The sequence below is a fragment of the Watersipora subatra genome, chromosome 4 (genome assembly GCF_963576615.1).
Source record: "Watersipora subatra chromosome 4, tzWatSuba1.1, whole genome shotgun sequence".
NCBI lineage: Eukaryota > Metazoa > Bryozoa > Gymnolaemata > Cheilostomatida > Watersiporidae > Watersipora > Watersipora subatra.
Genome location: NC_088711.1, coordinates 9,060,984 through 9,086,971, shown reverse-complemented (window position 1 = coordinate 9,086,971; position 25,988 = coordinate 9,060,984). Strand labels below are relative to the sequence as shown.

Here is a 25,988-nt window from a genome sequence, read left to right as displayed (position 1 = left end):
GCAATAAACCCCCAGGTGCTATGCGACCAAACAAGATGGCAACGGTTCCTATATCTCGAGAACGCACTGTCGTTCAATCTGTCTCTGTAAATTGACGTACTACACTTATTTTTTTCAATTGTTATCATTTTCGGTCAGTGCATGATTTGTTTTTTCAAAGATAGGGTACTGAGTTTTTTCATTCTATTCATTTACATACGTTGTTGAATGTAGCACTGACAACGTGTGCCTACACATGTGAAGTAGTCCTTCGAAACGTTGCATATAACCCGGGCCAGGTGGTGAGAGATAACTAGAAAACCTGATAGATTAATTTTGATTGTAAGGTTAACAATTTATAATTATGTCACGAATTCATGGTCGACCTACAATGTTTCCATGCGCAACTCAAGTGTCACTCATTCAAGTGGGAGCTGATGACATCGACTTGAAAGCTCATAACCAACTTGCATACCAGCGTAGGAGCTTAAAAGGGTCATCATTTAGAAATGAGAATGTTTCATCAAAAAGCATAAAACGACCTGTTATTCAGAGAGTTAGTGAAGGATTATCATTCACCGACGAGGTGAGTTAGTTCATCAATTTAAATTCTTTGTATCTTCAACTGGTGTTATCATATGTAAGCTACCCCAGTTCTTGTATAATGCCGGAAACATGTTAATCAGTTAAGGTTCTGTAGTTTGCTAAGCAAGCAGCAGTATTTCGCAGTTTTTAGTTTATGCTAAGAACTAGACTATTAAGATATGGCAACATTTTCCTGTAGTAAACAGAAGTGTCTACTTAGTGACTAGACTTCCATCGATACTTTTGTTTTAGGTTTGAGTTTATAATATTTTTACTTTAAGTGTTTTTTGGATATTTTTGTAGCTAAACTATTTAAAACTGCTTTATTTTTTAAACAGTTAAACGTATTTTAGTGAATGTAGTGCACTATCAAAGTTTAGTTGATTGCACTGCATTCTGCACCTTGCACCACTTGCATCTGTTTAACTTACTTGGTTGCTATAGAATACCTTACACTAATAATAATACAAAATGTCAATGTAGCAAGTGACATTATATTATATAGGTTGTCAGAGACATGGCACCATACACCATTCCTTATAACGAGCAATCTATTTATGAAGCATATGATACTTCAGAATTTTTATCGCAAGCTGAGAAGAAAATGAAGTTGCCTGGTGGAAGGTAAAACGTGTTATCTAGCATGAATTTTACAGTAAAAATTTAAAATTTGGTTGAGTCAAAATATGTGTATAGTTAATTCTGAACTTTAAAATATAACAAATGTGTCATTGCCTGTAGATTTAACAACTATGGCCCAGATAGAAGACATATGACCTGCCACTTTAAAAAAACTGCCCCATATCGACTCAAGCCAATAAAGCGTGAAATTATGAGACGTGCTCTAGAAATGCATAAGCAATCGCTTTTGCAAGAAGAACAAAAAGAAGACAAGGACACCACATTGTCTGGTGAGCTATTTCATTGCAGTTATTTTTACCTACAGAAGGCTGTGGAGAGGTACACAGATGTACCAGTCTTTGTTATTCTGATTTGTAGAAAGTAAAGAGAAATCTGGATTTTTTATTACGGAGAATCCAGAAGCCGCTAGTAGTTCTAGTGAAGCCGTGACTGGTGCTGCTTCAGCGGATTACAGAGCTGCTCAGGTCAGCCAACCAAAAAAGGAGAAAAAGGAAAAGCACCTATGGGATGAATACCTGCTAAGTATACTCAGCCGTCCGACCGCTCAATGGGTTGTCACTCAAAAAACAGATCCGACGGATAACAGATATAAGGTTCTCCTTGCACTATTTTACTATGCACAAAGTTTTCATAATTAGCTGAAGTGTACTTTTTTTATTTTCTGCAATAATCAGGCTGTAAATACAACGCGAGACTGTAATGGGATGAAGTCAGATTCTAGCACAGGTCTGCAACTATAATAAACTGATGCAGTAAAATGTAGACAAGGTGATTTGTTTCATTTCCTGTACAGTTGTCAAGTCAAATGTAGGGCTGTCTTTTTTGCAGAAAATTACTTTTGTTAGAGAGTAACCCAAGATTTTGAAGAACGTCTTTGTTTTTTGCTTATTAGTAAAATGGTAAAAAGAAGGACAGCTATAGAGGTTTTAGATTGTTGTTTTGCTATCTTTTTTCCTGAAAAGCATCTACTTGTTGTTTATTGATCTATCATAAATTCTGGAAATTTTTGAAAAGTTCTGGAAATTACTTGCTAACTTGTATCAAAGGAATACTGCTGTGCAATTAAAATCAAACTCGTTTTAACATGAAATAACACGTGTACATTGTTATTCATAAATTATTAACAAATGATGGTTTCAACTTTGTTTGGAAGGAAAAAAGCAGCAATTCCAGCTAAAGCTTTCTGATGTGAAAAGTTGTCTTTATGTGAATGTGGTTTGTAGCCACTTTATGACTACATGGTGACTAAGCACGGTGTGCCTACCAGCACTGAGCTAGTTCGAGATGACATGGCAGAATATGAAGATAAACCAAAACCTAAACCTGTGCCTAAGGAGGTTGTCAAACGCCCGAATACCCAGAGCGCAAGGTGGGCTAAACAGTGCTATGAGTTTGATATCAGCGACTTTAATATTATAACTGCAAAGTACAAACATATTTTAAAAAGCTTGTAAATAATTTTATTTGTCTAGCTTGCCGGTTAAATATTTAGTATCTAATGTATTGATGTTTGTCATAGCATTCTTATCTGTATTTCATAAGAGCATTATTTACTAATATCTATTCTTAGGACTACCAAAAATAGTTTAGATTATCACATAATAACTGAATAGGTAAGTATCCTTGACAGTAGCCTTGACCTTGATCTATAAAATAAAAGCTGCTAGCCAAAGACCGAGCACATTTTCATTAAGTTTTCAGATTATGGCTGCTCACATATACAAGTAATGTACCTCTTTGTAAAAAATATTTACACGCTAATAATAATTTGTACTATTAGTTATAACCCGCTCCTATTTTAGGGTAGAGCTAGAGCAGTTGTTTTGTTGATTGCGTTCCACCAAGGATATTTTTCTATACTCAGGTTGCTGCAGCCTGTTCATGATATGAATGAAAGAGAGAATGAGGAGCTGGACACTGTTCCCTACTCAGATAGAAACAGGGCTTCTTTTTACCGAAAACCAGGAGGGATTAAAAAACAAATAAAGATTCAACAGAAGGAAATGGGTGAGCATAAAGGAAATGTAGATTTCTAGGTTAGTTTTAATTGCAATATGGGAGTTGTGTACTCTTGGCTGCCTAGCTTGATGAATTTACTGCTTGTTCATTCACTGATAATACTGAGGCTTCGTAAAGTTTTTGACCAATTTTTAAATGATTTATTGATTATCCTAATAAGATTGTTTTATCTTCGACAGTGATTAGTAATGTTTTTGCATAGGGGAGACAACTCCTCTCTTCGTATGTGCTCTCATGCGTTGCTTTTAATGTAAGAATTCTCTATTACAGTTTGGAATCAAAAAAAGATTAAATGAATTTTAGAGCCAGTGAGTTAAAGTGATAAAATTTAGGGTTTGTGATTGTTATTTTGCACTACAATTAGTTTTACTCACATGTTAGTAGATGTATGAGTTATCTTACCTTAGTAAAAATGCACCAGTGAGTATGGTAGTTCCTTTGCATGTTTTATGATGACAACAAAGATTTGTGTTTAGCTGGAAGTGAGGCAGTTGATGAACTTGATCAGGAAACTGGTGAGAGTTGTTCTCCCATGATTATCGCCTTTGTTTGCTTATTATTCCTTACTAAATTTCTATCAGTTAAATATCACTTGTTTGCTTATTTTTACGGTTTATACTAGACACTTTCTTCAAATATTTATTATTATAAATTTTAGAATTTGTTGATTTCATAAAAGCGTTGTATTTATTATAAGTAATTGCTTACATTGATAGCGACAAAGCAAAATCAATTTTACAAATTTTCTTTGCTTTATCTAATTTCATAACACTTTTTTATATTGTTTATGGAGCCTAATAGAGTTAATCCTATAATTTATGACCTTGCATACTCTCAATCTCTGCCATAGCATCTAACAACTTTGAAATGTGCCTATTTTGTTTTGCTGAACTGCAAAAGTAAGACTTCCATAGCAATGTATAATTTTGCCATTTGCATATGATTTTGCTATTTTTTAGCTTTACAATGCTTATTACATGGTCTAGACACTTGATTGCTGGGCATTAGGCAGCAAACCAGTCTTTGTACTTTTTTCCCCAACAATTATTTTTGCTTTAAACCCCAACTCCATCATATATATACATAAAACATACCTTATGGTATGTAGCATATTTTGTCATTTGTCATGAGGAAACAACTCCTGTAAATATTTACAGAACTGTTGAGTGAATGTGAAAGGTTTGATATTTCATATTGAGTTTGACAAAATTTTTTGTAATTGAAGATTAGTTGATACCGTTGTCTGTTGCAGGTGCATTAAACACTACAGCAACAGCTATAACTGTGAAAAAACAGGAATTACCTCCTCCTCCAAAGTTGAGAGATTTTGTCGATTCAAGAATCACAGAAAACACAGTTTATGAGACAGACAACAATTTTCAGCGGGATTGGTTGACAGGTATAGTATTTTTTCTTTTGTTGATAGCAGTTTGTTCAAACTTTAAAACTTTACTATCATTTAAAGGATGCCTTAGATACAAAACCTGAAAGTTTATATCAATTTTGACTGCATTTCAAGTAAAGGTTTTTATATCTAAAAATACATTAACAACCTCTCTAAACTATGAATAATAAGCATTCTTTGACTTGGATATTATATTATTGGATAAGATTTTGACAAGTTCGGAGTAAAAGACCAGTGTGGAAAAGCTACGAACGGATATTGTAAAACTATATGATATTACCAGCTAAAGAAGCTAACAATTGCAACAGACTGAAGCTATGGCAGAGTTTTTAGTGTTATGTTTATATTGTTGTGCAACCTTTTTATAGACAATATTCTCTGTTGCCATTTTTAATTTTATTTATCAAACCTCAACATAGAAAGACTGAGTGCATGGGTGTCATCAAAAATTTGGCACTTACATTACTGTGTATTAAGGGAATCAGCAGGTCTATCAGGTGTTTGGAGATGACAATGAGATAGTCATGGAGAACCACAACAGGTATACTAAGGTGTACCAGACTCAATATCCGAGGAACACATCTGAATGGTGTCCGGAACCTTCCACGCAAAAAGAAGGCGCCAGATTTACCAACTCTCCTAAAGCTCTTGTACATAAGATGCATCAAGGGCAAAAAAGATGGACAGACCTGCCAAAATCTGTTGAGGTAATTCTAAGTGCATGTTTCCAAATTCCGGTCAAGTTGGTGGCTTACTCATTATGTTGAGTGTATTACTCATTATGTTGAGTGTATTACTCATTATGTTGAGTGTATTACTCAATATGTTGAGTACATTGCTCATTATGTTGAGTGCATTACTCATTATGTTGAGTGTATTACTCATTATGTTGAGTGTATTACTCATTATGTTGAGTGTATAACTCATTATGTTGAGTGTATTACTCATTATGTTGAGTGTATTACTCATTATGTTGAGTGTATTACTCATTATGTTGAGTGTATTACTCATTATGTTGAGTGTATTACTCATTATGTTGAGTGTATTACTCATTATGTTGAGTGTATTACTCATTATGTTGAGTGTATTACTCATTATGTTGAGTGTATTACTCATTATGTTAAGTGTATTACTCATTATGTTGAGTGTATTACTCATTATGTTGAGTGTATAACTCATTATGTTGAGTGTATTACTCATTATGTTAAGTGTATTACTCATTATGTTGAGTTTATTACTCATTATGTTGAGTGTATTACTCATTATGTTGAGTGTATTACTCATTATGTTAAGTGTATTACTCATTATGTTGAGTGTATTACTCATTATGTTGAGTGTATTACTCAATATGTTGAGTACATTGCTGATTATGTTGAGTGCATTACTCATTATGTTGAGTGCATTACTCATTATGTTGAGTGTATTACTCATTATGTTGAGTGTATTACTCATTATGTTGAGTGTATTACTCATTATGTTAAGTGTATTACTCATTATGTTGAGTGTATTACTCATTATGTTGAGTGTATTACTCATTATGTTGAGTGTATTACTCATTATGTTAAGTGTATTACTCATTATGTTGAGTGTATTACTCATTATGTTGAGTGTATTACTCATTATGTTGAGTGTATTATCCATTATATTGAGTACATTATTAAAGTACATTATCTGTCGTTATCAAAATTGCTAATAAAAGTTTTAAAAAATCTTGATTCAATTTTTTTACTTTTTTAATTTCTTTGTCCAAACTATTCCGCAATAAAACATCAATGAAGTAGTCCATTCAGCACAAACTTGAAGCATCTTTGAGTTTTCTTTTCACTGAAGTTCATAGAGATTGATATTAAAATACTTACACTGTAGTTTTGTTACACAATTATATAAATAAATCTAAATATGAATGTGAGAATTTTATGGCAAACAAAATGATTTAAACCGCAGAAGTTAGAAATAAAATAGAATATTTTAGTAGATCAGGTAATCCTGGCAGCAAAATTTTGTAGCAAATACTTTAAGCTCAGCATATACAATTCTACAAGTCTGCATTTACATGTAATACTACTTTATGAAATTTAGCTCTCTCAACTCGCTGCTGCACCACTGAATGTAAGTAGCTCCCTTCAAGAGCCAGTCACTGTTTTTCTCTTTATCTTTTTCAACCTGTTCATACGTTGAGCATATGTGTGGCCAGAAATCATCGTGTTTTATAAGTGATCTTGTTGTATAGTGCATTCATTTGTTTTATCACTTATATTTTACTGTTTGTAAATAGTATATGACTTTCTGGTCTGATAGCACCTTTTCTCCTAGAATGATTTTCTCATAGATGTTCATATTGTAGTCTAGCTAGTACCCTTTCAGTAGTACTTCCATCAATACAGTAGTAGTGCACCTAAACTCTCAGGCTATCAAAATACTTTAAATATGGTTGAAATGAGTGAAAGTAAGAAAATATAGCCAGTGTTCTACTAGCTTTCTGCAAAAGATGGGGCTAACTGTGTCTATCATGTACTGTACAGCATACATGGTGGTTAGGATAGATCATATAGCAGTTGTCCTCTCTTTGCTATAAAGTCTATGCCATCGTTGGTCATGCATGGTGCTAATAAGGCTAAGGTTGTTTGCTCCAACAGAAGTTTTAGCATTTTATTTATTTGCAAAACATTTCATTACTGATGTTTCACTTTTTGTTAGAGTATCTAAGAATCGTTCTCTCTTGATATTAACTCTTTCGGAATGGTAAACTTTCATTTTTATTAAGAACATTCACAAACGGTTTTTTGGCAATTTGAGGTAATAGTTTGGTGAAATATGTCACAAATAACAACACATTACCAATTAACATAAAATGAAATTAGGAATTGTTTTCTATTCTATTCACCACTAAATGAAAAGAGCAACAAACCAAATTCTAAATTACCTTCTTGTTAAATATATTTTATGCCAGCTATTCTTGAAGTTTTGGTACTAATAATACCATTTGTGACACAAAGTCTATTTATTAAATAGGCAGCATGTCTTGTAGGATTCAACAGCCATGATAGCTGGAGTCGTAGAGGAAGTGGAGCAATCTTTGAGCTCTAGTAGTGAAAAGTTTCAACCATCTGAGGCGCTATCAAAAATAGGTATTCTATATGCACCTTAGCTCACGTTTCTTACTAGTTTTTGGGCTGCTAAAAATAGGTAAAGATATACGAGTGCTCTATATTTGCATAACTTAACCTTTTGGGTAAAAAAATAAGTTCTGCATAGATTTATGAAAAACTATTATACATTTACCAGAGCTCATGTTACATTTCCTGCTCAAGTCTTTTTAAAATTCATAAGGGAAAAATAGTTGTAAAATGCTTTGTTGGGGTGCTCTCAATAGACTTAACTTGTAAAAGTATTAAGTCACATGATCTATTAAGTCACATGATCTAGCATTCTCAAATCTCTGTTGTCTACAATCTATAGTTGATGAGTGGAGGGCCAAGTGGCACCTAAACATGAGGTTTGATGACGCTTCTCCAGAGGAACTCATAAAGGACATGGAAGACATCCACCCTCATGTTAGAATTAAGGCTATCTCTACCTGTGCCAGAGCTGCCGCTTACAAGCCCCCACCGTTAGAGGGTACCGCATTAAGTCTAAATGTTATTGTTATGGTTATAATAGACTCAAAGGGTTAATAATGATGTACTAAAATAAGGTTATCTACAGATGATTAAAGGAATGTAGTTGAAAAACGTGAATTAGTTTTAGAGAATGCTTATCTTTATTTTTGTCAGTTAAATAAAATTTAAACAATGGAAAAAAAAATTAAATAACTATTCTTGACAACAATTTTGCTCACATCCTTTATTTAAAATTTTTTAAATAAATATAAATGTTATTTTATTTTGTGGCTATAAATGCATTTATTCTCTACTGTAGCGATCATTACTAATTATTTTGCGCTTTCGACAAAGGGGCACATGCTCATGGCCATAGTGGTGTAAACAGTTGTCATTACTACATATTTAAACTTTCAAAACACTGCGTAGAAAGTTATATTTTACTGGTTTGTCTCTTTTAAATTGAAAGTAGGTGTAGTGGTTCTATGGTTTGTATGTGGTTCTGCAGGTATTCAGTTATACACAGTCGGACAGTCAGAGAAAACTAAACTTCCAGAACAGATATTCGTAGCTCTTAACTGCTTACTGGATGATGAACATCAAAAGGTTCAGCTGGCAGCTGCCATATCTCTACATGCGCTTGAAAGACCCAATGAAAAAGCTGAAAAAGTTCTTCGATACAACCTGCTTCCAGAGCAGGTACGATAACCTCTATAGATATTTATATACAGTTTCCTTGGCAAGGAGCTTTTTATATTTTGATTTGCTATAACTATGCTATCATCGGGTTTCACACAAAGTGGCATGATAAATTAGCAGGTAGTGTTGTTGGTAGACAACCAGCATTCAAAACATTTTGCACATGATCCATTGAGCTCAGAATATAGTTTTGGGTTATTTCTAGCTTTATTTGAGATCTCATATTAAAAGTAATGACCTTGAGATACACACCCTATAATCATAAAATGTGCATTTAACTCATAATCAAAAGCTGAGATATCAATTATTTCAGGTAAGTCATTGATTGTTTTACTTGCTCTCCTAGAGAGATGCCTGTTTAAATTGTATTAGCGTCACAGATATTTCAGAGGTTTTACTTTTTTCTAGTTGTCTCAGAAGCTCGTTGAAACCTGCTTTTCTCCTTTATTATTGAGACAGTAGTAACAGCAGTGATGTACTCAGGAAACCAGGATAAGCACATCTGTAAACCTTTTGTCAGTTGTTAGTCGAGTCACAAGTCAAAGAACGTGGATTTAGTGCTATTGTTATCAAGCTTATTAGTTAAATAATTACACAAGTCATGAAACTGCATGCTTGAGTTTCTCAACTTGAAGAATAAGTCTACATATTTAATCAGAACAAAGTTGTTCAAAATCTGATAGATTCTATTGCAAGATTTATGTTGCAGACTTTATTTCTATGTATGCCTGTCTTTTTAAGTTGACCTTGACCTCTCTTCAGTATAATTAAAAGTAATGACATGTGTAAGTTTGTCGGCAAGCTTAAAACCTGAGAAACATAATGATGGATGGCGTGATATGCACATTCAGTTGTTTATCAAAAGCATGAAACCAAATTCTGGTGAAAGTCACTTTGTGCAAAATCTTTACTATAATGAGAGCCACGTCTGTCCATCTGTCCTTCCATCGGTTCGCATTCACAGTTGGCGATTGGAAAAAGGATAAAATTTTACGGGGTTTGAACACGCTGTTACTAATAATATAAGAAGGATATAAGAAGGATGGTTAGGAATTTAGCGCTTCTAAGAGTAGTGGGTGAGTTGGGTTAGATTAGACAAGCAGACTTCTGTAAAATCAAAACATGCTCAGTTCATTTATAATTAAAGATGTATGAACCTTTTGATGTCATAAGTACATATAGCTGACTGCTTTACATAGTCTCCATGTCTTGTTAATAAGTACATATAGCTGACTGCTTTACATAGTCTCCATGTCTTGTTACCTCAACAACATTGTTTCCTGTTCTACCATTCACCTGAACACTGTAGCTTAGTTAAACATCTGTCTCACAGCACACTTTTTCAATCCTAGTAAATTTAGCCAAAATTGGTCTACGATCAACATGGAAACTTCGCGTTTGAAGGCACCTCTAGATCGTCAGTGCCAAACTTTTAAAATCTCATCCAGTTTTTAGCAGTCTAGACTCATTTATGCCCCTCCTTCACTCGCTACTTCCTTGGTCAAAATTTGACATGAACAAATAGGATATTACTCTTGTGTGATGCTGTTGTAGAATAAAGCTGATCGGTGGGCAGCGGTTCAGTGTCTGGGGTTGTACGGTGTAACAGACAGCGATGTGATTGGAGAATGTGTAGAGCAAATGATGAACAACGAAGACATGATACTGTATGAGAAGGCCTGCACCCTCCTTTCTCACATCAGTAATAACACGGTAAAACTATAAGATAAGACTCCGTGCCTCCTCATATACTCCTGCTATATACAACCTTTCCTTTGATTTAGCCAGCTTCTTGGCTTTACAGTTCATATTGTAACACCTGCATGGACAGGTTAAGTTGGCCTGGCACTAGTACCGTCTGGTTACAGTGAATAAGTTGTGATTCATTGATATTCAACAGTTTTGATTCCTTGAGAAAAAAAAGATTTCTTGTTGCTTGCTGATGTGAATGACATGTCCCTTATTTAAGCTCTTGTTTTAAAAATAAGGGTTTCAAATCATGGTGAATGTCAGTCAAGATAAAAACCATTGTTTATGGTACTCAGCAACTGTTCGGTCTTTCGCTGCTTACCAAGGTTCCCTCGCTGTCAGACACATACTCTAGTCTAAAGTTACATAATTTTGCAGCTGCCTTTAGGCACGGCTTCTGTTTGCAACAAACAAGGGGAGATAATTGCAAAACATCTGAGGTGTAACATTTGAAGCATTTATTTTCCTACCTACTTGTCCAACTTTTTATTTTATGGTCTGTTTAATCTTTTACGCTTGACATAAAATGCAATTAACACCTCAGTATGTCGATTGTTTGTTAGTGTGTTCTTTCAAACTGTGTTGAAGCTGCTGAGATCATATTGTGGGAACAGCTTTTTTTATTTCCGTTTCTATTAGAAGAAATTTTGATTATTTTTAATATTCTACTGCCTATAATAATATGTTCAATTTATAAATATCTGCTACAATGACCTAGAACAAATTTTACTACACTTTTTACCCTAAATAACTTTTTGAAGTGCAGCTTGACATCTATGGTTCACATTAAACATTAGATTTATGGATCACATTAAATGCTATACCTATGGATCACATTAAACATTCACTATGTATGACTGACTTATGTTTTAGGACACGCTTGGTCAGGTAAGACAATTTGCGTTTAGTTAATTTTTGTACTTATTCAAACAGTTATTGACCCGTTGGACAGTGTCTGCTCATTGCTGCCTTTTACTTGATGATTCTGGCATTAATAAACTTTTAATCGTAGCAGCTACCAAACTTAGGCAAACATTTGCCAAGTCCTATTATCTACAGTTACTCGTGCCTTTGCGCTGTACTGATATAGTTTTAAAAAAAAGTGTATTATTGTGTTTGAAATTTTTGCACACGTCTCGTCCAATCGCGTGTAATGCGCACTGTCCTCAATGTGTGTGGTATTTTAATCGAGATGATAAATATGGTAGTTTTCAACCCTTTCTTGTTGCTACTAGTTAGATAGACTGTGTGTTTCTTAGCTAGTACTGTAAAATAGTTGGAGCTACTCTGGTGTATCCTACATTTACTTCTTTTTGTCCATCTAATACTACGTTGTCAATTATATCAAACATGAGAACTTTGTTTAAAACTCTATGGTACAGTATAGCATGCTTGTTCTGTAGTCATAATGATACAAAATCAGTTACTTAATTATGACCCTGTACCAAATTATTAGGGTGTCAGGGCGGGGTAGTGGTAGCGCCTTTGACTATCAACCATGAGCTTGGTGGTTTGAGTCCTCCTTAATGCCGATCTGACAAAAAGCTCAGCAAGCTTTCAACCCTAAATTGCTGGGTCTTTCGGATCTAGACCATAACTTGGAGGCCCCGTGTACCATACTGACAATGTGGGCATGTTAAAGATCCATCTCTGTCCTTCACACATTGGGCAAGTGAAATGGCTACCTGACTCTGTTATACTGGATGTGTTGCACTGGCATCCCTTCAAGTTAATCTGACAGTTCCGGAAGTGGTAGATACTGAGAACTGGTTCACCTCTACTCTACCATAGAGTTTGACCCAAGCATGCATCACTAAGATGCAAGTCATTGTCGAAAGGGACAGACAGCAAGCCACTAAATTATTACTAAGCAAATAAAACAGTCTTGCTGAAATTAGTTTATGTAATTGTCCGGGGTGACGAAGGACAAATAGAACCGTTTATCTTACTCCATGATTTATTCATAAAGACCAAAAACCTTTGGTTGGCTCCAGTCTATGATACTTCTGTGCTTTCACACTGTGGCAACCCCAAAAACTTTCTATTTCTGACAAATATAAGAAGATGCCATATAGACACGCTTATAGACTAGCCTATGGTCCTTACTATTCATTTTTAAAGTTGAAAAAAGTTGAATCATACACTTTGGATTTTTCACTATGATGCCGATATAAGAGATTCATTAAGCTGACAAGAGACTCTGTATTCATAGTCTGCTAGTCACACTTATGCAGGTGACAGTCTTCAATAAAAATCAAAAACAGCATGTCAAACCAGGTCATGAAATAATGTAGTAACACACTGCTTTTTGTTGTACCTAAAAGTCTGCTCTACAAACACAGGAATACATGAAGTTTTATAAAAGTTCACAAAGTGTTAGCTTGACTGAATTAAAATTCTTGAACAAGTGATTGCAGGTGATAGCAAGAGATAGCAGGTGATCGCAGGTGATAGCGGGTGATAGCAAAAGATAGCAGGTGATAGCGGGTGATAGCAAATGAGAACAAGCGAAAGCAAGCGATAGCAGGTGATAGCAAAAGATAGCAGGTGATAGCGGGTGATAGCAAATGAGAACAAGCGAAAGCAAGTGATAGCAGGTGATAGCAAAAGATAGCAGGTGATAAGCAAGTGATAGCAAATGAGAACAAGCGAAAGCAAGTGATAGCGGGTGATAGCAAAAGATAGCAGGTGATAAGCAAGTGATAGCAAATGAGAACAAGCGAAAGCAAGTGATAGCAGGTGATAGCAGGTGATAGCAAGAGATAGCTGGTGATCGCAGGTGATAGCGGGTGATAGCAAATGAGAACAAGCGAAAGCAAGCGATAGCAGGTGATAGCAAAAGATAGCAGGTGATAGCGGGTGATAGCAAATGAGAACAAGCGAAAGCAAGTGATAGCAGGTGATAGCAAAAGATAGCAGGTGATAAGCAAGTGATAGCAAATGAGAACAAGCGAAAGCAAGTGATAGCGGGTGATAGCAAAAGATAGCAGGTGATAAGCAAGTGATAGCAAATGAGAACAAGCGAAAGCAAGTGATAGCAGGTGATAGCAAAAAATAGCAGGTGATAAGCAAGTGATAGCAAATGAGAACAAGCAAAAGCAAGTGATAGCGGGTGATAGCAAAAGATAGCAGGTGATAAGCAAGTGATAGCAAATGAGAACAAGCAAAAGCAAGTGATAGCGGGTGATAGCAAAAGATAGCAGGTGATAAGCAAGTGATAGCAAATGAGAACAAGCAAAAGCAAGTGATAGCGGGTGATAGCAAAAGATAGCAGGTGATAAGCAAGTGATAGCAAATGAGAACAAGCAAAAGCAAGTGATAGCGGGTGATAGCAAAAGATAGCAGGTGATAAGCAAGTGATAGCAAATGATAACAAGCAAAAACAAGTGATAGCGAGTGATAGCAAAGGATAGCAATTAATAGCAAGTGATAGCAAGTTGTCAGATCTATTCAGCTGTGGTATACTTTAGTAAAGTACAGCAGTGAAGAGATATACCTTAGTGAAGTACAACAGATATACGATCAAGACGAATTCAATAAACAGACACAAGTATGGCCACTAGTCTGAGTAGACTGTATGCATTACTAAACCTGGAAAGATTATGTCAGCATGCTGATTTAGTGAGATGAGTCACTGTCTTCCTATAATTGTAGAACCTCGTACACTCTATGCTTGCGGAACATCTTAATGACTGCAGCTGGAGACATCGAGTGATGGCCCTCAAATGCCTCCCAAAGCTCTATGGAGATATCAATGTTGACATTCAAAACAAAGTGGTAAGGGGCATGCATTCATATGTTCTTCAAACAGTGTCAAATTTTGTGGGAACATCACAAAATTACAACTACTCTAAGTTGGAGTAGCAAATGAAACACCATATATATGAGGATGCTCGAATAAGAAGCGTTGATGTTGATAGGTCAAGGTTATTGTATGTCAGTAAAATGTTAGTTGATAGTCACAGTCTAGCTATTTTAGTTCTAGCAAGTTCTCTATCAGTTAGTTTTACTGGAAGACAGGAAGTGATCTTTAGTACAGATCGTAAAGTTGCATAAGAGTGTTTTCCATCTGCTACTTGTCTGTGTACGTAGGTTGCTTCATGAAGAAACATTGCTAAAATATCTTTCTATACAAATTTGTTTTTTTTCAGTAAAATAACTTTTATAACTGTGTAAGATTTGTAAAACAAAAACATGTGGAACAAACATGACATGAATGCTCTGAGAAAAGTTTTATAGATTGATTAAAAGTGTAAAGATTTTAAATTTGCAGTTATCTCAGGGAACTAAGCAATAGATGTCTACAGCAGATAATCTTTGTTCTATATATTTTTTCTCGTTCATTCTCAGAAGGTAACACCAGAGTAGTGAGGTGGATGTACTTAGCTTCAAGCAATATATAAAACATCAACATGTCGCTTGCAAGGTTTAGAACCTAAAACTATCATACCAGATATGTTTATCGTATGGTAGATGCACCTCATGTGGAACGACTCTCACTCTGATGTGCGTAAGGCAGCCGCCCAGTCTCTCGGAAAGTGTGGCTATGGCAGACTTGTGCATGACAAGCTTCGACTGGTGCTCATAGAAGGCACACAGACTGAGAGGGCTGAGACTCTGTCAAAGATTGGATTTCTAGGTATGGAGTTGTCATACCAACATTACGTGTCAGTTTCAGAAACATATACATGTATATGCATAAAAAGAAAGAAACTTCGTCTGCACAGTCATGCAGTGTTGACATCAGATATAGTCATCATCGGCTGACTTTGACTTTGTTCTCTAATTTTCAACTATCTACTTGAGAGTAGCTTTGTTAGTTCAAGGTAGGATAACTCTAGCACCCCAGTTGTTTGAAATAAGTAAATCATCGTCCTCCACACCCTTTATGGATGATTATGCAGTTGAATGCAGTGGACAACAACTGCAGTGGACAACGATGTGGTTGAAAACACAAAACATAATTTCATCATATTTTTTATTAAATTGTATAGCTAGCTCTGAAGAGTGTTGACTACTTCTGATCTTGTTGACAGGAATCATGACAGCCAAACTGATGCCACCATTTATGAAAACCTTCCGAGATGAATATGTGACGGTGAGAAAAGAAGCCTGCATTGCTGCTGGCAACCTGCGCATACGTGATGAAAACTTGATATCTGAGCTGCTGAGGCTCTGTAACAGAGACCCGATATGGATGATCAAGGCACTGGCTATTCAAGGTGCTTGTTTACATTATTGAAAGTGGAGGATTTGCCGTTCAAATTTTAAATTAGAATTTCAATTTTATTGCATTTCATTTAATGTGGCTCGGGTGCCATTTGTTTAGCTCACTGATCTGTTAGTTAACTTGGAGCTGAAGGCAGTTTGAGCAATTAAACAACTATAAATATAAAATATTAGCTGTAGAGATCATTGCTTTCTCGTTCATACCAAACAGAGTGAAGGCTTCTCATGTAGAGATCATTGCTTCCTTGTTCATACCAGACAGAGTGAAGGCTTCTCATGTAGAGATCATTGCTTCCTTGTTTATACCAGACAAAGTGAAGGTTTCTCATGTAGAGATCATTGCTTCCTTGTTTATACTACAGCGCAAGGCTTCTCCCACATAATAGCACTTTGTCAGGCTTATGTGAGCACATCGGTTGTTGAAATATTTTTAACGTTCAGTGCTGTGTAGATGTTTGGTGAAACTGTATACATACCGCTACGAGTTATTACCACATTACCGATGTTACTAACATGTTAATGCATCATATAATTGTTTTACTACAGCTTTGGGAAAAATTGGACTTGCGACTCCCGAAGTGAGAAGCGCGCTACTCTGGTCCCTGAGATTTGAGGAAGAAGAGGGTGTAAGAGCTGAAGCTTGTCATTCCATAATTTTACTACAACTCAAAGATAAGGAAGTGTTAGAGATTCTCCAGAATAGGATGCTGGTAGAGGAAAAACCCCTTGTTCAGAAGTTAGTTCATCAAGCACTTGTTAAGCTTGTCATTGAATTCATATAGCACTTGTTCAGCTTGTCAGTTAGTTCATATAGCACTTGTTGAGTTTGTCAGATATTCTAGTGAGTAAACTGTTATTTTTTGCTTTTCTGTAACGATTTCAAATTACGAAACAATGGCATGTTGATATGACACTGAGACAAATTTTATACCTTATATGCCAACAGAACAACATGAAATCTCACAAGCTTTGCCTTGCTGAAGCTCTGATCAATAAGGTTCTACATTGTATAATACATGCTTTAATGTTAACTGATGAAAGGTAGGAGGTGGTACCTTGAGATTCATCAGGTACCACCCCCTACCTTACATTGGTAACTTTATAAGGAGATCTGTTATACTCCTGATTTTTGCTGTTTCTCTCAACTCGTAGTTCTAGCCGCTGACTATAAATTCTTCAATGTGGTTATCAATCAAAAACTATCCTAGTTTTTATAGATGAACTAGATGAATACCCGGCGTTGCATGGGTAATAAAATAATTACCCAATAAATTTTAAGCTAACAACTTAAGCATAACTTACCATAATAAGGGACATGAAGCCAGCTTGACATTACGACACGTCACGGCGTTACGTGTTAGTTATGCTAGTATTTCGCAAGTTCTGCATAGAGATGTGCACAGTTACTAATAGTAATGTGAATTTGATGCATAGTGTAGTGGGTAGTATGTCTGTCTAGATAAATAGAGGTTTCGAGTTGAAATCCAGTGGGAAGCAGATTTTTCATTTCCAAAACTTTCTCGCTATAACTGGACATCCGAATGAAAAGTGCTGAAATTTATATATATATAGATGATACAATATTGAATAAATTTAAATTCCTCTCTCTAAAATAGCTTATTTGATATAGTAAAATTCTCTTTACTAACAACTGTCATGTGGTAAACCTTTCTGCCAGGGAGCTTGCAGTTGCTCTGGAGTTAAATGGAGTCAGCGCTACCGAGGACATGGCGATGGTGGCACAAATAAAGGCAGAGGTCAGGAAACTCTCTAACAGAAATGACATCTACAACAGCATCTGTACTCTCGAGAAGGAAGAGCAACTCGCTGACAACACTAAGCAGATGATTTACATTCCTCCGGAAGCAAAGACTCCAGAAGCCAAGTTCGCAGAGGTTAGTGGATCGCTAGGAATGATTTTATGTTCCTTTGCTCAGCTCAAATTCAAAGCTGTGACTAGACAGTTTGCAAAAGTAGTGATGCGTTACTATTTATGGCATTTGTACCCTGACAGTCCCGTATGCCGTACGAGATGCACTATTATTAAGCTATGTTCAATGTGGCCACTGTGGCCACTGTTGCAGTTGTTACTTCATTAGACCACAAAGTCAAATGGTACGAGTTCGATTCCCACATGAAGCAAAGAAATCTTTTTTCACATGGTGACAGACAGACAGACAGATGGACATGACTCTCATTATAACAAAGATTGCATTATATATTGTCTCAAACAGAGTCTACTGTCACAAACTGCAAAAAGCAGTTTGAAATTAATAAGATAACGCGGTGGAGTTGCCTTCTCACTGCATGTTGAACTGAATGTTTGTTATTAATTTAAGAAGCAGCTTGCTGAATTAATTGTAAATATACTGCAAACGGTATATGGTTTGTACAGTCAAAAAGCAAGTGATAAGTTTTTTTACTGTCACATCACTGAATATTATTGACTAGATGAATGCCCCGAGTTGCACAGGTAATAAAAAAGTTTAGCACAGAAAATTTATTTTCAATCAACATATACAACATTTACCATTCTAACTTTTAAATGAAGGTGTTTGTTTATCTCTGTGTACTTTGTTTATCTCTGTGTACTTTGTTTATTGCTGTTTAATTCATACCATTAGACTGGACACGCAGACAGACAGACAGAATACATATGAACGATGAGATTTATTTATATAGGTTGTAGAATATATACATGTATATACAGTAGCAGCTTGTCACAGCGTGAGACACCATACAATTCTTAAATTGTACAGTGAGGAGTCAGTCCAGTCAGCCTTTACACTGTTTAGTAATTTCAAGTTGCTAGTAGAGTAAAGTATTTATAGCTATAAACTGTTTTGAGCAGGGGTCTAGTCTGAACTATTAGCCAATAGCTAAATTGTTGGTATCCTACTCTTTCTTGCTAGCCTGTGGTCCACATTAGAGTGCATCTGTACTTTGTATCCTATCTGGATAATTTCTTAATACAAATATACCTTATTCTCACAGCAGACCTCAACAGATGATGCTGCTCAAAATACAATAGATGATACGCAGGAAGTAGCTATCTTCCCTCGACCAGCCAGCCATTCTATGAAAACCTATACATCAATTTCAGGTATCTTATTTCACAAGGTGGACAAATTTGTTTCTGTCATTTCTGATGCTGTATAAGATGCTGCCAATGTTCTATGCTGTACCATAAATACAGTCTACACGCATGTATATTGCGAGTGTGAATACTATAAGCTGATAGCAAATAGAATGGTAAGGAAGATTTATAATTGGATATTAACTACTTCCTTTCTTGTGACAGTTGAGTTTCTTCTTCAGCCATTTTTATTCTTCTGCACCAATCTACTAATCTGCTGTTTTATCTCACGGCTTATTATAACGTTGTCAGCACTTGAATGAATTTTTCAGGAAGCAGAATTTTGATGTAGCCTTAACCCCTTTCCACTCTACTTCATTTTCTAAACCCAAAACCCTCTTCACTATTTTGGCCCTTTTGTATTTTTGCAAGATACCACTTTCAAATTTAGATGTAAAGTTGATCTCTCATAGTTTCACTATTGACCATTTTGTTTGTGCACGCTTCAATAGCTATTTTATTTACAAAAGGCTGCATTTTTCTTTTCGTGGGCCTGGTGGGAAGAAGTGATGACAACCACTTATTGTGCAAGTGTTCTAAATTATGATTTGTGGTTCTTTTTTACTTCTATTATCACCCAAATACCCTGATTAGTGACAGAGCTAGTACTGGAGCAATGTCATGGCTAATGACAAGCCGTGCAAGTGAGTCACAGCATATTATTGTTTGAGCATTTATAGCAAAAAACCAGGTATAGTTTATCTATTAAATCCACAGTCTATGCTGGATTTATTTTTGGGCTTTTTGTTTCCAACAATTCAGCGTAGAAAGGCATGATGACATACTTAGTACAGCGGAACCTCGATCCGTTCTGATCAGGTTGCCAAGCACTGGTTTGTTGAAAAACTGAAACCCTTTTTCCCATAAGGAACAATAGTAAGTACAAATATTGGCATTAAAATAGAAATACAGACTGTATCGTAATTACTCAAATCTATAATTATTTGTTATATAACAAAATTCTAAAATTTTTAGTTTGAGCGCCAAAAATCTGTTCGAATTGCCGAATATAATTCACGTAGAAATACATCTGTTGAAATTACGATTTCTTTTCTACATGAATTATATTTGGTTGACCACCAAATTTTTTGAGTAAAGAGGAGACTGAGCCTCCGAGGTTTCGCTGCACCAACATCACTGCACTGCTCATTTGTGACTGTCTTGCATTAAGACTACCACTGTAGTCGTAGAAGATATGACTAAAATCCGAGTTGAGCAAATAGATACTGTATTTTTATTGCTTATTGCCATATTTATATGAACTCATGTCTTGCTCAGAGCCGATCATGGAAGAAGATGAAGATGAACACGAAGTAGAAGAGAATGAAAAATTAGTCATTTCCTCAAGAGGATCTCGTCAGCCGTCTGCAGTCAGCAAACTCTCGAGATCTAGACCTACATCGACAAAGTCACGAGCAATGAGCACCGGCAGCTCTCTTAATACTGATGTCGCTGACACAGAGCTTGAGGAAGTGATGAAAGTTAGAATTCTTGGCAAGGAAGATGTCACTGATACTACGGATTCCCAGTAAGAGTAGAAGATAACTCCCACAATCATTGCTAAACAAAGGAAAATTGCTGCAGTATTTGCTTATTTGTTAACTCTTTATTCAAGGCAATATTTTGTCATTGCGATTTACAGTACAATAGCTTCTTGCTAAGGATGCCTATAGTCTATACGCAGAGTGATTCAGAATTAGTAATTAAATCTTTCATTAAAACTGTCATTGAATACCCCAATTATTCTGTTTATAGCAAATCTCCGATGTCAGCCAGAGAGCAGAGAGAGTCAAGGGCCTCCACAGGTTTGTATGTGAAGCTAGGCACAGCTTGTGTAAGCTGTGCCTAGCATATAAGATGATTGGTATAGCAATCCTCGTTAGAGAATATTCAGTAATATGCTGGGAATATACAGTAATATCTTATAGCAATCCTAGCATGCTGGGAATGTACAGTAATATCTTATAGCAATCGTCGTTGGCTGGAAATATACAGTAATATCTTATAGCAATCCTAGTTGGCTGTGAATATACAGTAATATCTTATAGCAATCCTGGCATGCTGAGAATATACAGTAATATTTTATAGCAATCCTAGTTGGCTGGGAGTATACAGTAATATCTTATAGCAATTCTAGTTGGCTGGGAATATACAGTAATATCTTATAGCAATCCTGGCATGCTGAGAATATACAGTAATATTTTACAGCAATCCTAGTTGGCTGGGAGTATACAGTAATATCTTATAGCAATCCTAGTTGGCTGGGAATATACAGTAATATCTTATAGCAATCCTAGTTGGCTGGGAATATACAGTAATATCTTATAGCAATCCTAGTTGGCTGGGAATATACAGTAATATCTTATAGCAATCCTAGTTGGCTGGGAATATACAGTAATATCCTTATGCATTATCACGTTCATTCGATTTTAAAAATTTAAATTTTGTAGCCTATGATAGGAGGAAGTTATCAGGACAGAGGGCTGTTAGCATTACGCCCACAGTATTATCAGTTAGCCTCGATCAAGTAGAAGCTCTACATTCTAATATTCCATCAGTGGCAGAGAAAATGCAAAGTTTATCAGTGCACAACGCTAGTCTAGAGGAAAGGAACTCCATGACAGGGTCTAATAAACAACTCGTAGCGGTGAGCACAAACACTTTCATGCCATTACTTACAATGGGAGTTGAGTTTATTTCTCAACCTAATTAAAGTGAAGTCTGTGAGAAGTAGTTGTTTTTATGGCCTCTTTGCATCTGCTGTTTAGATAAGGAAGGTAGGAAGGTGGTTATCAAAATAACTTTTATTAAAAGAATTTAACTAGATGCTTTGCTTCGGCTTCATTAAGTATTGGTAAATATTTAGATATGGTATATTTATTTATTTAGATTTATTTCTAGATATTTATAGATATATTTATATATATATTTATATAAATATTTATACATATATTTATATATATATTTATATGTATATTTATATATATTTACATATATATTTATATAAATATTTATATGTATATTTATATATATATTTATATATGTATTTATATATATATATTTATATATATACAACTTTATATATATATATTTATATATATATTTATATATTTATTTATATATATATTTATATATGTATTTATATATATATATTTATATGTATATTTATATATATATTTATATATATATTTATAAAAAATTGTTTTCTCACCCCGGATACCCCGTATGGGTGGTAAATTCTGCTCTAACTCGGTTCTCCTACCAGAGACCTGGGAGTTTGAGCACTCGCCTCAAGATCTTAGCTGTTCCCAATAGCGCACTTTTCTGCAACTCACCTGAGTTGATTGTTGTTGGTATTTGGGCAAGCCACATTTTATGCGCCGGTGTTAATGCGCCCAGTGCCCCAATGACTACTGGGATTACAGTTGTTCTTACGTTCCAGCATTTTTCAATTTCTTCTCCAAGAGGGAGATATTTCTCTACCTTTTTTTTCTTTGCTGGCTATATTGTAGTCATTAGGTACTGCTATATCTATTATAGTAGCCCTCTTGTTCTCCTTGTCTACCACCACTATATCTGGTTGGTTTGCTAGGACATGCTTGTCAGTTCGGATGTAGAAATCCCAGAGGATCTTAGCGCGGTCATTTTCATTGACCTTACCAGGAGCTTCCCACCAGTGTTGTGGTTTATTAAGGCCATACTCATCACATAGACTTCTATACACAACACCTGCGACATGATTATGCTGCTCAGTGTATGCGTTCCCTGCTAGCTGCTTGCATCCACTGATGATGTGTTGGATGGTCTCAGGTGCATCTTTGCACAGTCTGCATCTAGGATCGTTTCTAGTGTGATAGATTTTCGTTTGGAGTTGCCTTGTTGGGAGCACTTGCTCCTGGGCTGCCATGATTAGCGACTCTGTATTGGCCGTTAGGTTTCCTTTGTTCAGCCACATATATGTCTGGTGAAGATCGCCAACCTTAGATATTTGTTGGTGGTAAGCACCATGAAGAGGTTTCGTGTGCCAGTCAATTTCCTCATCATCAGGGCGTAGGTCCGTTGTAAGAGCAGCCGATTAAAATTCAGCTAGCAACTTATCTGAGATGGCCATGGAGGCTGCATATGCTTTGATGCTTTGCTCCTCCTTTTTCACTGTCTGCTGTACACTTTTGAGTCCTCTACCGCCATCTTTCCTATCAAGATACAATCTAGTAGTATCAGATTTTGGGTGGAGTGCTCCATGCATGGTCATCAGTTTACGAGTTGCTATATCTGTTTCTTTGATGGCTTCCTCAGTCTACTTTATTATGCCTGCTGGATATCTTATTACTGGCAGTGTGTAGGTATTTATTGCCATTACTTGGTTCTTGGCATTGAGCTGGCTCCGTAAGACCTGCCGAAGGCGTTTCTTGTATTCGGTAATGGCTTTGTGACGTACCTCGACTTCGTGGTTGGTGTTGCTTTGCATAATCCCCAAGTACTTGTACCCTTCTTCTATATCTTTGATGGTACCATTTGGCATTCTTAGGCCATCTGTGAGCATAGAATGGCCTTTCTTAAGAATTATATATGTATTTATATATATATATATTTATATATATATACATGTATTTATACACATTAGTAGCTATATTGTGACTTTTGCATGTTACCAACAACATAGTTATATGTATAAATGGCTTGACATTTCAAAACTTCTTAGAAATCATTGTGTAGGCCAATTCATTTAACATTTTCTTTCTGAATGCTGTTTAGGAAAGAACCATACGGAAGTCTGGTATCTTTTGTATATCTAGGTCTCATCTCTATTAGCAGCGCACAACTACGTTGGCTCTCAAATTTACTAACATGTATCAATTTCCTGCTACATTACCGTAAAGATTGTACCAAGACACCACTCACTTATTCTGAAGAGAAACTCTTAAATTTATCATTCGTTGAGTAGTTGTTTCACAGATATTTTATATGATTATAATCATAATAGCTATTTGAGGTAAGCTTTTAATGAAATGAAGTGCATTTATACCCGGAAAAAAGTTCAGTTGATACATCGATAGCAGAATGATCTTAATTGATTCGAGGAGCTTTGAAAAACACTGTTTCAATTTTTTTCCAAAGCTCACCAGCACTGTGGGGTAAGACTTAAAATGTTTGGAATACATTTATATGATTATCTGTAACCCATCCATTACTTAGTTTGAGGCTCCAATTACAATTATATTAGGCTGTTTTGCGCCCACATGATATGACCATAAGGAGGCTGACTATGCAACTGACAGCGAACACACCTGCTGCTAATTGTAGAAAATATTTTAGCCCTTTGACATTATGAACTAAAAAATAATATATGCCACTATCTTTACTCATTAAAAAATTAACTGTATAATTTTGGAACATAGGCTACAAGGGTAGCAATAAAGTTAAACACAACTTATTAAACACCTCATGGAGCATCCTTTGCTAAATGATTTTGCTAAATGTAAGGTAAAACTAATAATTTTAACCATAAAATCACCTTGTTTAGCTTGTGAACTAAGCAAGTAGCATACATAGCAGATGCTGCCATGTATGCTACTTGGTGCTGCTATCTTGTTTTATGCAGTTCTTTTCTTTCATGTTATATGGCAGGATTTTATGAAATTTATAGGAAATAAATTTGTTAGAGTTCTAGAGATATTTTATATCTTCCCTGTTCATTTTCAGAACTACACAATCTTTAGCCATGTGTAGGTAGCAGCAGGTAAGAATACACCTCTTTTTCTCAGACATACATAATATCATTATACCTGCAATTACTCTCCTCAGTTGTCAGTCTAGCTTATAGCATATCCAATGACCTTGACTCTAGGTTCCTCTTGCCAATTAGTCAGCAATACTTCATCCCTCCGCAGACCTTCCCTTTTATCCGAGAGAGCCTTTCATGCAACCGCCCAGCCTTATCCTTGCGACTTTTCATTTTTCACCCAAATATCTCTGCTATGTGTTACTTTAAGGTGCCGCAAGACCTCTAATTTTTTGTTGTATGTAAGTACATAGAATTTTATGAGAGTAAAAAATTTTTCAATCCATGTTTGTCACAGTTATATTGTCAGATGAGTGTCCATCTACCGCTATGTAGCTTTTATTAATTTTACCATTTTGTTTTATGCAAAAAAAAATCAGCAAGCATTTAAATTGCCTACATATCTAGTTTTGTTATTGTTTATACAAAATCATTTTTAACGTACTTTTTTTTTAAGAACAATAAAAAATTTTGATATAAGTATTTATATCGAAACATATATATTTAAACTAAATAAAGCTTTAACGTATTTCTGATGTACCTGAGCTGGTATCAATAACTCCATTTTAGGCCAACGATTCTCACCTTGGTCTTGCAACTCCTCACTATCCAGACACCGAAGTCTCGATGCAGGACAACTCCCACTTGCTAAGAGTCGATGATGGCAAGAATTTCATGAAACTAAATACTGATTCACTCAGTCCTGTGGACTTGTGCAGGCACAAAAGCACCAACTTTCTTATGGATCGTTATTCCAACATTGAGATTCGTTCCCCTGAAGCATTCTCTCCGATACCTTAGCCTACAGACATCATTGCATCAACTTCACCACTCTGGACTTCCAGACTACAGGTCCTAACAACCACTAAAAGTCCTCATCTACTGATTGTACAGCTTGTGTCTCCCCAGCTGACAGCCATAAACTATGAGCATGTATAAGGCATGGCTGTGAATCCTCAGACATCGTATGCTTCATGTATAAGTATTCAAAATATATGGGTTTTGCTTATGACCAACAAGTTAATGATTGCCTTGCTCTGAGCTAATTGTATGGATAAACTTCTAGATAATGACATATAATTTTGTCATCAACACAAGCAGATGTACTGTAGAAACTTTTAATGAAACTCATGGTAAAATTTAAAAAAGCTTTTTGCAGTTCAC

The 25,988-nt window shown here is 35.6% G+C and overlaps 1 protein-coding gene across 1 annotated transcript; it reads left to right on the top strand.

Annotated features, from left to right (window-relative positions):
- Positions 1–343: 343 nt before the first annotated feature.
- LOC137393887 (HEAT repeat-containing protein 4-like) lies at positions 344–25,988 on the top strand. Its single transcript, XM_068080600.1, has 22 exons — positions 344–565; positions 1,070–1,188; positions 1,306–1,475; positions 1,573–1,799; positions 2,430–2,575; positions 3,071–3,213; positions 4,478–4,624; positions 5,108–5,337; positions 7,659–7,758; positions 8,090–8,248; positions 8,738–8,928; positions 10,483–10,641; positions 14,332–14,454; positions 15,151–15,316; positions 15,714–15,899; positions 16,453–16,642; positions 17,585–17,801; positions 18,901–19,009; positions 20,321–20,570; positions 20,798–20,847; positions 21,493–21,689; positions 25,395–25,988. The coding sequence occupies exons 1-22, from the start codon at positions 344–346 to the stop codon at positions 25,623–25,625; spliced, it is 3,732 nt and encodes a 1,243-aa protein (XP_067936701.1). The 3' UTR covers positions 25,626–25,988.

Excerpts from the sequence above, each read along its gene's own strand:
- LOC137393887 (XM_068080600.1), top strand. The coding sequence starts at position 344 with ATGTCACGAATTCATGGTCGACCTACAATGTTTCCATGCGCAACTCAA. Across the intron at positions 15,317-15,713 it reads GTCAAAGATTGGATTTCTAG|GAATCATGACAGCCAAACTG; the intron begins GTATGGAGTTGT and ends TCTTGTTGACAG. Across the intron at positions 20,848-21,492 it reads AGAGTCAAGGGCCTCCACAG|CCTATGATAGGAGGAAGTTA; the intron begins GTTTGTATGTGA and ends TAAATTTTGTAG.